General features: G+C 38.6%; 1 protein-coding gene across 1 annotated transcript; it reads left to right on the forward strand.

Moving 5' to 3' along the window:
- The first annotated feature begins 3,180 nt into the window (after window positions 1-3,180).
- Window positions 3,181-14,102, forward strand: LOC134626744 (nuclear GTPase SLIP-GC-like). The gene is made up of 15 exons (XM_063472681.1): window positions 3,181-3,247; window positions 5,808-5,895; window positions 6,523-6,736; window positions 6,833-7,093; window positions 7,832-8,032; window positions 8,110-8,282; window positions 8,740-8,794; window positions 8,885-8,972; window positions 9,062-9,183; window positions 9,895-10,071; window positions 10,163-10,317; window positions 10,461-10,578; window positions 10,710-10,818; window positions 13,374-13,504; window positions 14,073-14,102. The coding sequence occupies exons 1-15, from the start codon at window positions 3,181-3,183 to the stop codon at window positions 14,100-14,102; spliced, it is 1,989 nt and encodes a 662-aa protein (XP_063328751.1).
- Window positions 14,103-14,915: the final 813 nt, after the last annotated feature.

The raw sequence follows: 14,915 nt of genomic DNA on the forward strand, positions 1-14,915 counted from the left end.
GTGGCAACATCTCTGCTGGAGATAGGAAGAGACTGAACAGGCTGATCCGCAGGGCCAGCTCTGTTCTAGGATGCCCTCTGGACCCAGTGGAGGTGGTGAGTGACAGGAGAATGGTGGCTAAGCTTTCATCCCTCCCACCCCATGCAGGAAACTCTAACAGCACTGAACAGCTTCTTCAGTGGCAGGCTGCGGCACCCACGGTGTGGGACGGAGAGATTTTGCAGGTCTTTCCTCCCTGCTGCTGTCAGACTCCACAACAAAGACTTCAACTGATCGAACACACACAAACCCACACATGTGCAATAAGACTAAGTGCAATACTCTTTTCTGACAAAGTTGTATTTTTACTCAGTTGTATATAGAATTTGTATTCTATTTTTATCCTATTGTATATTTTATTCTATTGTTGAGTGTTGAACGCTGATAAGAAATCAGCAAACACAAGTCTGGCGGAGGAGTCAGGGAGTTCTAGATGACTTTTTGTCAGCCTGGCTACAGTGCTGAAGAGAAACCTGGGGTTGTTCTTATTGTCTTCAATCAGTGATGAATAGTAAGATGTTCAGGCTTTGCGGAGGGCTTTCTTATAAAGCAGAAAAGTGTTTCTCCAGTCTAAATGATGATCTTCTAAATTTGTGACACGTCATTTCCAGCTTACGAGTTATCTGCTTTAGGCTATGTGTTAGAGAATTATACCACGGGGTCAAGTACTTCTGATTTGAGGCCTTATTTTTCACAGGAGCTACAGTATCCAGTGTCATATGTGGTGAAGAGGCAAAATCAATTCACCTATATATTGTGTATTGTGCCTTAATTAAGTGTTCCCTGGTGTTTCCCAGTTGCAGTGTGTGTTACTAGCAGTAAGTTTGGTAGTTCATGAAATAGAAGAGCTTCTGTTCCTGTAATATTGAATGTTGTTTTAAAAGGTGTCCAAAAACAGAAAATAAAGTATTTCAAAAGACAAGGAGTATATCACAATGAATATATAATTTGAATTTATACAATTTAATTAATTCCGGTGTTAGCAGTTAAATGTTATGTATTTAGCACCATCAGCAGTCGCCTAAAGACACTTTATGTTGCTGGGTAAAAACACAACAATAATACAAAGAAAACCCCAACAATTTAATTACCCCATATGAGCTAACATTTAGTGAGAGTGGGAAGGAAAAACTCAATTTGAAGAGGTAGAAACATCTGGCAGAAACAGGCTCAGGGAGAGACAGCCATCTACTGTGACTGGCTGAGGTTGGTGAAAAGGAGACAGGACAACATATACACTGTGCAAGAGAGCAAGAGATACATCCTAACTAATGATTAAATGCAGAGAGGTGTATAAACACAGAACGAGAAAAGAAGGAAAAAATTCATACATCATGGGAAGCCCGCAAGAGCCTAGGCTTATTACAGCACAAATAAGGGAAGATTCAGGGTCACCTGATCCACTCTAACTGTATTATTTGTCAAAACTGAGGGTTTTAATGCTAATCTCAAAACCAGAGACAGGTGTTTGTCTTCTGAATTAATATTGTGAGCTGCATCCACAGAAGAGAGGCCTGAGAGATGAAGACTCTGATTCCCGTTCAACCTTAAAATTTTATAGGAACCACAAGTACACCTAATATTCCAAAATTAAAATCTGGATTTCAAAGCGAGTTAGTGAAGACAAGCAAATATGGCTGAAATATGCTGTCTCTTTATAGTCCCTGTCATGACTCTCTCAGCAGCACTTTTGATCCATCAATATTAAACAATTATTGATGCAGCGGATTGAGATGAAACCTGGCACACAGGTACAGTAGATGTCCCACAGGAAGAATGTGTTGAAAGTTGAACCTCAACTATTCAGGCTGATTTTTAATGAATTTTTGAAATTGACACAATTATAGTTTATTATAGCTGTATTGCATTGAATACAAGTTTCCTTTAATTTCTGAGGAATTTTGCAGTAGATCTGGATGAAACTTGGCACAGAGGTATAGGTGTCCCAGAGGAGAGATGCGTTGAAAGTTGGACCTCAACTACTAAGGATGATTTTTAATAAATTTTTGAAAATTGACATAATTGTATTGACTGTATTGCACTGAATACAAGTTTCCTTTAATTTCTGAGGACTTTTACAGTAAATCTGGGTGAAACTTGGCACAGAGGTACAGTGTCCCAGGGGAGGGATGTGTTGAAATTTGGACATCAACTACTAAGGATGATTTTTTAATGAATTTTTGAAAATTGACATAATTGTAGCGTAAAAACTGTATTGCACTGAATACGAGTTTACTGTTGTGACTGTTCGCGCGCGTGCACGTGTGCGCGGGTCTAGGCTTTCAATCGGGATATAAAGCGAAAAGGCGCTACCGTAAAGACTGCTGTAAAAGCGCAAGGAAATTTATGCGGCGGATAAGAAGCGGCTCACAAATGACGGCTCACTTGACTTTACAACATCAAGAAAACAACTAAAACCTGCAGGACACCGGCCCTGGATGTCTGGAGTTCGACACCTGTGATCTAGTTAATTATTAAAATAAAGTTATGAGAAAAACGACCCCTTAAACCCAAATTAATGTGATAAGAACTACTTAAAATGGCAGAATGCAACTCAAGAAAAAAAAATCCGAGGAGGAGACGGGGTTTATGATCTACAATGTAGCCAGCATTATGGGGAGCTGTCAGGTCGCCCACATTTTCTACAGTCATTGGTTCACGCTCTTTGCCATACGCACCTGCAATCTCTCCACTCACCGGCTGCGCAGGGCGGCGGCTCTGTGCTACTTGTCACATATCGTTTTGCGATTTAAGTCAGTAGTACTGGCTCTCTCTCTGGTTTATCGTGCTTTCCGTAGTCGTGTTTCTGTGGATCTCTAATTTGTGTTCTCTCCCTGTGCACAGACCCTCCTGGACCCCTGCCTGTTTTACCTTGACTTTGTCGTGAGTTAGGATATTCGTATGTGGACGTCGTGTATCGTACAAAAGAGGACGTGTGAGTGACTGACAAGAGAGAAGAGGAGTTTTGGACGTGTTCACTTTTCCCTGGATTCCCGGGAGCACCCGTTGTTTATAGCGCCTGGTGTCACTGTAAATAAAATCTCTTTAACTGAAACCTTTCAGAGTTCTGCGCTTGAGTCCGCTCGTTCACGTTGACAGGATCAGAAATAACAATTTATCTTTCAGTTTCTATTCTTGGTCATGGATGATTTTGTGCGAAACAAACTGACTGAATGGAAACTAAGTGACTGGATTGAGGCATTTGAAGGTAAATTATTACTGTGCATCAGTGATGGCTACAGATACTGATATTTATACGTTCTCTTAACTCTGAAAAATAAGGCCTATTAATACACATTTAAATGGTGTTCTGTACTATAGCATGATCAGTTTTGAATGTTGTCTATGCTTAGAGTAGAAAAGCACTTGCGGTTTTCATATTAACTACACAAAATGTTTAAGCAAACGAAAATGTCCTAAGACTGGAAAGTGATAGTTACTTAAAATAAAAAGGAATTGTGTTCAACTCCATACATCAATACAGAAGTCCTTTAAAAAAAAAGTACTTCTCAAGTAATTTTATAAATAATGATTTTTTCTGCTATTTAATTTTATTACAGCTCAAGAAATTGATAAGGACACTCTATATCATCTCGATGATCAGGAAATTAATCAATTGATCACAAAAGCTGGACCTAGAGTGAAATTCAACAATAAACTAAAGCTGTTAAAGGTAATTAAATCCTTCAACATTTCTTTCCTTTTGTCTGGAAAAATCTCACTCTTGTTAATGCTTACAGATGAATTTGCTGTAGAATTATTATGTGCAAACTACTTTAACTTTCAATGTATCTGTGATAGCAATATTATTCACAAAAATTCTTCTATGTTTTGCTGATGGATTTGCAATGTTTTCATTATGTTAGGAAGAGCAAAATACAACTCAACCACAAAAAGAAGCAGTCAATACTTCTGGTCAAGTAAGTCAAAAACAGTTTCATGGCACTTCTTTCAGTATCTGTACTGTAACTTACATTTTTAAAGTAAACATTTCACATTGATTTGCACTTAGCCTTACCTGCTCTGCAAACAAGAGCCTAAAGAAACAGCTGATTTGGATCAGCTAAGGATTATTGGAATTCAGATAATGAACCAGCAAGCCTTCATTTGTCATACATATACACTAAGGTGACCTAAGTCAAAGTAAAGCTCCAGTCACACAACCCTAGAGACTAGTCGGCAACCTAAAATCCTTAAAACCTCCACCGAACACTAAACTGATGTAGTTGCCTGATGTTTGAGTACACATTTTACCCTAGCAGCTGGTGGTTGCCAGGGACGGGATGGTTACCAACTGGTCTCTAGGTCTGTGTCACTGGTGCTGAATGAGGCAGAAACATTGACTCATGGGATCTTGTTTGTTGAGAGGCAAGGATATGAAAGCTTTTCATTTTTTAATCGTTGTACTAATGGAGTATGTATGTCCGTATACTTATTTTTACATGGTTTGCACACTGTAAAAAGTGCACGTGAAAGTTGTTTTTGTTGTTGTTGTTGTTTTTTTAAGTTTGTTAAAGAGCAATGTGTCCCTATACCGGTGCTATAATTTCCTGTATAAATTCAATTGTGCATATATGTACAACTATAGTAGTTTAATTTCAAACATGAAAGTCAAATATTTCTATTCATCCTCAGGATTCGCCATCCAAAAGTGAAAAGGGTAAGAAAAATGTCTGTCATTCTCATTTTATTGCATCTAATATGTTTATTCTCACAGTAGTATTTTTGCAGTTTTTAAACTTCGTTACACAGGTCAAAATCATCAGAGATAAGTTTGAAGGCATAATGTCGCCCCATTACCACAGACCTTAAGAAGATATACAAATTGTACTTTGGCTCTCCACTGGCCGAGCAGGACTAAGTGTTCCAATGGACTGCATGACTGGCTAAATCTACAAAGGGTAGCAATACCATTTGAAGTCCCGATAATGTGGCAGGAACCGCAAGCTCATCAATGATTGCTGTTTTTGTCGTGCCAATACAAGATTCTCAGCTGAAAATAAGCACAAAATTGTATATCCCAGCCTGGATTCTGCAGTAAGGCCTGTTACTCGTGATGATCCATTGCCTGACAATCCAGACACAGTATACACAAGAAAATCTTTTTTTGAAGAAACAGTGGTAGCTGACTGACCCTGATCATTTATCTATGCGACAGTGTGCATCTATCTGACTTCACAATGAAATTATTGAAACAGTTACTTGATCTGTCTGTGCGGTTTAATAAAAACTGCATGCAAGTCCATTGCAAACTATAATTAGTTTAAATTATTAGTTTTAGTAAACTTTGAATTAGTCATAATTTAAAAAGTCGATGTGACTGAAAAAAAAATGAAAGCAGATCTGAAATCAGTATGAAAAACTGGTTTAGAAAAGTGTATTGTGGTTTCTGATGACTACAAAAAGAAATTTTGTTGACCTGTGTTATCAGAAGTTTCAATCTTGAGAGAAACTGTTCTTTTTTTTCTTTCTAAAAAAAAAAAAGAAATCCAAAAAAGAAAGAGAAAGTCAGATCATCTTCAGGGTGAGTTCAGCCAATGGCAACCAGCTCCTAAACATCAATACAGCTGTGCAGCAGGATCACAGTCAGGTACACATATAAATATATAATGAAAAATACTAACGGGCATTTAAAAAAAAATAATAGCCATAGTATAAACATGTGAAAATCCTCACACGTTTTCCTGCTTTGCATATCCGTGGGCCACATTTTGTATTACACTGGTTCCTGGTTCCTACTTATTAGTTCTTCACTTTCACTCTGACAGAAACAGAAATACTGTCTGATGTCAAAGACATAATGAGACGTGTCAGTGAAGGACTACATGGCCGTGACAAGCTCAGCGCTTTCCTAAAGTGAGTAAAAAAGATTTCCTATTTTTGTTGGATGTTGTTCCAACCAATTCCAAAAAAGCTGGGACATCTGTCAAATGAAAATAAAAACATTCATGAAATCTTTTACTCTGAAATTGTATTGACAATAGATGACAAAAACATATCAAATTCTTAAGATGAGAAAATGCACCATTTTAAGAAAAAATAAGGTCATATTGTATTTGATGTCAACATGTCTCAGAAAGATTAGGAAGGGGGCAAAAAAGCTAGAAAGTAAGTTGTACCAAAAAGAAACAGTTGGAGTAGCATTTTCCTGTAATTTGGTATAATAGAGATACTAAAGATTTAAACTCTGTCAGAGCTCAACATGCAGCTGTGATGCAGTTCATTCCAGTATTAAGATGAATTGTACCAGAAACCATAATCTCAGTTTTTAGAGGTGATCAGTAGCTTTTGAATACTGATTAATATTTTATGTTTTGCATGTATGTAGTCTTCAGAGACTTTAAAATAAAACAATAGGCAACAATAAATATTCTAATAATTTTTTAAAACAAATTTTCAAAAACAAATCTTTCTGATTTTGCCACATTTTCAGTTTGTTTCTGAGAATGGGTCAGTTAATCCATATTTAAACTCTTTCAACAGGGATAAAATCAAGGATTTGGAGACAGAAAAGAGGCACCTGGTTGGTGTCTTTGGTAAAACTGGGGCTGGAAAGAGCTCTTTAATCAATGCCATCATTAATAATGAGGGCCTGTTGCCTTCTGGAAGTGTCAGTGCATGTACCTCAGTAATGATAAAGGTGGAGGCAACCAATGGATCAAAGTATGAGGCACACATCGAGTTCATTACAAAAGAGGTAGAATGAAATATGAACATGGTGATTCTTGAAGTAAAGTAAACTGTTACAGTGTAGCTGCAAAATTCAAGATACAATTTCATTTTATTTTTTAAGGATTGGAAAAGTGAGTTGAAGTCACTAAAAGAGGTTCTTGAAGACAACGACGACGATGATGATGATGATGATGATGATGATGGTGGTGGTGGTGGTGGTGGTGGTGGTAATGATGATTTACTTGATCCTGATGGAAAGTTATCAGCGCTGTATGGAGAAGAGTGGAAAGAAAGATCCACTCACAGCCTCATGGACAACAAATATTTCAGAGATATTCCAGAGTTTCGAACATCCAAGACAAAAATTTTGAAAAGTGACTCAGTAAGTGTGCAGTAATACAGACCAAAATAAAATTAAGTTCTTCTCCTGTAGAACAAAGGAATACTTGCAGTTTAAAGCATATATTAGATCACAGTTTTGGTGAGATACAAGATCAATGTGTGGCTTATGAACATCGCATAGGGAGCAGTAGGAAGTCACTAAAGAAGTGTTAAGCTACGATGACGCTGCACCTTTTCAGTATAAAGATGATGTCCATGCTATTTAATGCCTCCCTACTTGAAAAGTGCAGACAGAAAAAAAGCACTGGTGAAGCAGATGTTGCCCCAGTGTATTGCTGAGCAGATATTGGTCGGCAATGTGTTGATCTGCCACCTGGGAATTTCCATTCAAAATGTTTGGCACCCAACAAACGGGGGGAAAAAAAACAAGATGTAAATGTTAGCTAGAAAAAGCATACCTAGAAAAAAGTGTTTGGGGTAATAAGGCAAGTTTTATAAAGTGCTTTAAATGTTTACATGTAGTAAAAGAAAGCACCATATAAGAACCAGTCCACTTAGTGTGATCCACAGTAAAATCTAAAAAAGCTTTATTTTTTTATTAAAAAAAAGAAACTTTGGATTGCTTTGGATTTATTTTCCTGGTTTTAATTTCAGATTTTTGAGACAGCATTTATTTTCATTTACTGTCTTTTTCATGCAATTTATAAAACCTTTGTTATAAGCACATACATTAAAATGTCTTCATTTTAATGTAATTCATCCTGTTATTATTTTGCAGGCAGAAGGGTTGTCTGAAGAATTTGTGAAATATACAAGAAGTGAGTCAAATGAGAGCGAAGAAGTAAAGAGGTGGTACTGGCCGCTTGTGAAGTGTGTGACTGTCAAAGTGCCAGACAATGATTTTCTTGATCACGTCACACTTGTGGACCTTCCTGGAAATGGTGACTCTAACAGAAGCAGGGATAGAATGTGGACAGGGGTAATTCACAGAAGTTGTGTCATCTTTCATCAAAGCATTAGTTATTTATAATTTACATACTTTTATTTCATTTCCAGTTTGTTGCCAGTTGTTCAACTGTGTGGATTGTGACTGAAATGAATCGAGCAGCATCAGAAAAAGAAGCCTGGGACATCCTGGAAAATGCCAGTAGCCTGCTGGGAAATGGTGGCGAGTGTCAGCAAATTCATTTTATCTGCACCAAGTCAGATCATGAAAAACCAGATGATATGTAAGTCAAATATACCAAAAATCCTAATTACAAAGAAAGATTGGCACAGATGCACATGGTGACCATACACTTTGCTTTTATGTTATTTTAAGACTGAAGATGTCCATTACAACAGAAGCTAAGGTTTCCCATTATAGGTGGTCACACTTTGATACAAATGACAAATTAATTTTAGAACTTTGCGATTTTAGAGGTATGCTAATATTGCACCTTTTCATCTAATAAAACATTATTAGACATTATAAGGAATGTCTAATATATTATTATTACATTCTATGAGATATTGCTCCTAATATCACAATATGCGATGTATAATATTCTTTACAAAATATATTTAAAAAACACAACTGAGTATGTACTCAAATGCTTACAGCTTAAATGAGAATAATCAAAATTTTCCATTACACTACTAACAGTTAATTAATTTTACATCCAATTTTTCTTTCCTTTCTAAAAGAAAGAAAATTAAGAGTGCAGTGATGAATGAATTCAAATGGCGGAAATTAATTAAGGTAAATTTATAATCTGACAGCAAAATCTAAAACAAATATCTTCTATCTTCTGCCCCCAAAATAAAAACTAACTGCCAAAAATGTTCTCAGAATCATTTCAGTGAGGATTGTTTCAAAGTCTTCACAGTGAGCTCCACAGAGTTCCTCAAAGGGGAGAATGTAAATCCAGATGTCAATGGTAGGTGAGGTCACTACCCGTGGTGGTATGTTTTTGTGTAACAGAAAATGTATTGCTCAGATTTATATTTCTTTTATAATTCTTTACAGAAATACTGAAACTTAAGGAAATTTTGAAAAATCTGAATGACACTCATTCAGAGACATTAAACTATGTGTCTGGAGCTTATGGGATTCTGTCTTTGATTCAAGGAGCCAAAAGAAGAGAAGTGGTAAGAGCAGGCAATAAAGCATCATTCATAATCTTTTTAAAATAAAAATGTTCATAGCCACTAACTAAAGTGTATTAACATATATTAAAGTATGTTCACATTCACTTAAAATGTGGCATATTGGACATCATAAATCTATATGTGGTAATTTATTATTAGTGATTGAGTAAGGAGAGATCAGTTGGAAGAGCTGAATACTATTTTTTGAGATATAGAATTTGAAGAAATAGTTATTTGCCAATTAGACTTCAGTGAACCGATGAGAGCACAGAAATGATGGGAGTTAGGACAGGACCCCCAGAGTCTAGATTCTTTGGAAGTGAAGATGGTAGTTTGGATGGGGCTCTGAGTGACCACAGGAAGGGTAGGGTGACGATGGTGAGGAGGCGAGTTGCATGATTGAGAGTCTGAAAGGCAGAATGACAGAAGAACAGATAAAAGCACAGAGAACAGAAGCTGCTTTGCTGCAAGCAAAAACTTGCTTGCAGAAAAAAATTCATTGGACTAGAGTAATGAGGTCGATAGTGTGGGAAAATGGAAGTGAGCTGAAGAATGAACAGAGGCAGTCGAATGATGACAGACCTATCTGACTGAACTTATGCATGAGCTTCATGTTAAAAACCTGAGTTTGTCAAGACCGCCTCAAAAATGAGTAAAGAACCATTATGTTATGTTTTACTGCCCTAAATAATGATCTTTCTTTTATTTCAGGTTGAACAAAAAAACGATCTGTATGATCTCCTTGAGGGAAAGTTGTTCATCCAACTTAAACAAGTCAAAAAAGCAATTGAAAAAATTATAAAAGCTTTTGAACGACGCCTAAGTGAGGGAGTTGAAAAATCCCAAAATTTATGTGAAAAAAAATTGAAGTCCTTCTTATACCCCAGTGTATGTGTTTTAATTACAATTAGATAAAAAACTGGTTACTTTGTGACCATGTTTAAAAAAAAAATTTAAAAAAAATTCTGCTTTGTTTCAGAAAATGAGTGACGGAGCTTTTCACAGGACACTAAAGTCTGCATTTAGGAATGATGGGATCCAGAAACCAAAAAAAGGAAAACCAAAAAACCTCAACATGACTTTAGCATCTTATTTGACTGAAAGCATTGATGAAAAATTCAGAAAGACCTTCCCGTGAGAATAATCTAATTCTGAACAGCACCAATATGTACAATACATGTATCCAAATTGCACTATATTATAAAATTGTATTATTGTATATTGTATTGTAAACTTGCTAATACTGCCATTATAAACTATATCTTTACCACATTCAGAAACGACGTAAAATGTGGACATTTCAATGGAGCCATCAATGCGTTTTCACTCAGCACTGATTCACTGATTGAAAAGTACAAAGATGTTGAACTGCATTTGATATTTCTCCAGACAGAGGTAAAAGAACTTCCCTATTAATGACCCTGATAGCTTATCTATTATTAGAAAGTCATTTAAACACTGAACTAGTAGGTATTTTACCTTGATGTTGTTTTAATTAATGTTAATCCATATTTCATGTTTCTCAGGAAAAGAAAGTAAAGGCAAAGCTCAACAAAACCATCCTCACACAAAAGAAATTGATCTACAACAGTCTGACAGAGACAATCAAGGATAATATGAAAGAATGCTATAGAGGTAAGAAAGACATGAATTAGGGCAGTGGTTGCCAAATGTTTTTTGCTAGGCCCCCCTTTGTTTGACAAGGAAATTTGCTGCACCTTCTTCACTGTTTTGTTTATGTGTACTGACCATGTGAGATCCTCCGCCAGATGTACACCTAGGAAACGGAAGCTGCTCACTCTCTACACAGCAGCGCCATTGATGGTGATGGGGGGGTGTGCTTCTCTACACCTCCGGTCCACTATCAACTTCTTTGTCTTTGTGATGTTGAGGGTGAGATGGTTGTCTCAGCACCAGTTTGTCAGGGTGCTGACCTCTTCCCTGTAAGTCGACCACTTTAGTGTCGTCCGCAAACTTCACAATGATGTTGGAGTTGCTAGTGGCTGTGCAGTCGTAGGTGTAGAGTGAGTCCAGGAGAAGGCTCAGTACACACCCCTGTGGAGCACCAGTGTTCATTATGTTGGGGGATGAGGTGATGCTGCGCAGTCTGACCACTTGGTGTCTGTGAGACAGGAAGTTAAGGATCCAGCTGCAGAGAGAGCTGCTCAATCCTACATCCTGCAGTTTCCTACCCAGCTTTGAGGGAACAGTGGTATTGAATACTGAGCTGTAGTCTACAAACAGCATTCTCACATATGTGTCTCTCTTCTCCAGGTGCGAGGGGGCAGTATGTAGTGTCAGGGCTATGGTATCAGCAGTGGACCTGTTGTGGCGGTATGCAAATTGTAGAGGGTCCAGTGAGTCGGGTAGTGCAGAGCAGATAAAGTCCCAAAGCATTTGCTCACGGTTGTCACGGCAGAAGCTGACTCAAGAGAAAAAGGATTCAAATGCATGATGCACATGGATGGAGCACAGAGAACGTTTAAGTGACAAAGTTTATTTTTACACAACAAGTGTAAGGAAACAAGGCTAGAAAACTGAGCTGTGTATTTTAACTTGCGATAAGAACAAAACCAAAATGAAGGAGCACTTCTGCGACCTGAGCTACATAAACAATCAGTGAAGTGTCAACTGTTGTTTGGGCCAAAGGGAGAGTCAGACTGGATGGCTGGGTCCCTGGGAAGGGTCAGAGCCACTGAACCAAGAGGAAATAAGTTCAGGTATGTTTCTGGGGGAATACTGGCAGCTATTGGTTCTGAACGTTCCTTTAAACTGCTTACTTGCTGCAGGTGGATCAGTAGCATGGAGGGGAGAGTGGTCCGGATGAGTGGTAAGCAATCCAAAATTTCTGACGTTGAGGCAGGGAATCAGGCAGGAGTGTGGAGTGAGCAAAACCGTAAGACTGTCAAGAGGTCCAGCGTCCGGATGCAGGTTCTATGGCGAGGATTTGCGTCTGGTAAACTGGTGAGTAGCTATGAAAGAGAGGTACAAAGTCAAGGTAGTTTGCTATGACATTTACAAAATACGGGGGTGGTCTGCACTAACTTAGGTTAGGTGAGAATCTGGCGAAGAGAAGTTGAGAGCGCTGGCCTTATATGTTGATGGCTTAATTACCCACAGGTGAGAGCAATGAGCAGGAACATGGTGGCTCCTCCCAAAGGTGGAACAGCCGGCTCTGTTGAAAAACACTGGCACTCACCCAGACCATGACAGTAAGCCCCCCTTAAGGGATGCCTCCTTGCGGCCGGTCAGACCCTGCGGTGTGACCTGAAAAAGTCAGAAATCATCACAGGGTCAAATATCAACGATCTGCCCTGCTCTGCTGCCCTCCACCCTGCCGCCGCACATCCAGGATATGCCGGACAGTGAAGGCTGGGTGTCCGTCGATGAGCCGGGCAGGAGGCGGGGGGTCAGGAGGCGGGCACAGGTGATTTGGATTTGGGTACAGGGACGATGGTGGCCGTTTTGAAGCAGGCTGGGACTACAGACAGAGAGAGGGAAAGGTTGAAGATGTGTGTAAACACTTAAGCCAGCTGAGCCACGCATGACTTGAGGTCACGGCCGGGGATCCCGTCTGGATCAGTAGCTTTGCGTGCATTCAGCTTCCTGAAGCACGTCTGCACATCCTCCTCAGACAGTGTGCGCACTGACGTCATCCACGGTGTGTACACTGTTCTGTCTTGTGGTGTTCGCTGTGTCAAATCTAGCATAGAATACATTAAAATCCTCACACAGAGTGGCCATGTGTGGCCAAAGGCAAGATATGCTTCATTATATTTTTTAGTTTTTGGCTTGGGAGGAAGTTGGTTTGAAAGCTTGGTGAAAGTTTGGTGATGCTTCATCTTCTGCTTTGCAGTGTGTTTTTTTTATGTTTGTTGGAGAGAAAACTTACAAACACACAGTACGGCACGTCAGAGTTACACTGTTAGCGATCAAAGATTTATGTACATTTGACAAGCTGAGCGCATTCTGTACTGTACAGAAGACACAGCATGAGATTCGCTGTAGACCACTGTCAATCAATCAGGACGCAGAATACAATGCGCTGTAAAAAAAAAAAATACAACATGCAAAATTGCACACAAAAAAAATCTGCAAAACAGCGAGGCTGCAAAAAGTGAACTGCGTTATAGCGAGGGACCACTGTATTTCCATTTAACTGTGCATAAATATTTTTTGTCTCCTTGTAGAAGCAGCAGCATTTGAAGGACGAGGCACCCTGAAGAAGATGAGACACACTATTGAAAGGCACGTGCACTCAAAGAAGTACATGTTTGAAGAGGCAAAAAATGCTATGTTGGAGCAGTTGAGCGATTTGAAGGTTTGTTACAATTTAAAATCAACAAATTATATGAATGTGTTTTCTTGATTTTGGTGAGATGCGCAAAAATGCCGAAGCAGCTTTGAAACACATATCAAGTCAATAATTTATCTCTTGTCCAGTTATTCTTGGATTCAATAGTTGCCTCTGTAAAAACTGACAAAGGGTTTGATAATAAATTAGGAAACCGTTCTGAGGACACTGGAGAACACCATAAAGGAATCCATTGACTTCTCACTCAAGACTGAGGCCTGCTCACTGCCATGTAAACAGAATATATAAAGTATTACGAATCCTCTCAATACAAACACTAACAATAAATATTTAATAAATACAAATACTTTGTTTTTAGATGTTTCAGATCATCTTCAGGTGGTGAAGAAACATTATGATGAACTTAATGGCGGTCAAGATGGAAAAAAAAAATAACCATACTGGGTAAATCTTAAAATCTCACAAATTGTTTAAAGGGCTTTGATCATGAACTATTTTGCTGATTACTGTGAAGAATGTGTTTATTTACAATTGTTAAGAAATCAGTTTCACCCCGGTTCTTTTTATTCCTCAGGCATCCAGAGACGGCACCGGAACTCAGTAGTTATTTCACAAAACCTTTATTCATCTTTATTCATCTTCATTTAAGCATGCATCTTCTAGAAGGAGAGACGTGCAAGGCCGGTGTCCCTCTGCAAAATCTCTACTCCTTTGTCTGTGAAACGCAGTTTTGTAGAAGCAACCCTGTCATAAAACCCCCATGGTGTCCTGCAAACTCTGTGTCTGTATGTGTATGCACGAGCACATGAGTGCCTGTGTGTGCGCGTACCCGTATGTCTATGTGAGTGCATGTGAGTGACTGTGTGCATGTAGGTGTGGGTGTGTCGTAACAGTCAAAGCACTGTGTGTGTGTGTCTGTATACGTGACTTCCTGGGGGTCATAAAAGTAATCTCCTCACCCAAGCTACACCAAATTCCTCTACACAACATAGAAAACAGAGTTAACATATTACAAACACTGAGACCCCCACTCTGCATCCACTGGGCCATTGGCCTCTTGTTGTCTTACATTTACAGATCAGGTGGAGAGTCTCCTGCAAACCTACTTCCAAGTTATGGCAATTATGAACTTTTATTAAAGGTACAAGCATCAGCAATCCCCAACTGTAGCTTCCTATCTCCTTTTATGACAACAGACCCCCAGTGTCCATAACTTCCTTTCTCTCTAAACAATTACACACACTCAGGCCTACAGCTAAGCCAAACTAAAACACAGACCAATCCTTTCCTATTTATCTGATCTAAACAAATTTAACACATTACGTTCTAATAATTATTTTCTTGTACTCACACAATATAACTGATCCATCCAGCAGCTGATCTGATTTGCTTCACAGAAACAGCTGAGGCCTGATGA

This window comes from Pelmatolapia mariae, linkage group LG4 (assembly GCF_036321145.2).
Source record: "Pelmatolapia mariae isolate MD_Pm_ZW linkage group LG4, Pm_UMD_F_2, whole genome shotgun sequence".
In the NCBI taxonomy this organism is placed as follows: Eukaryota; Metazoa; Chordata; class Actinopteri; order Cichliformes; family Cichlidae; genus Pelmatolapia; species Pelmatolapia mariae.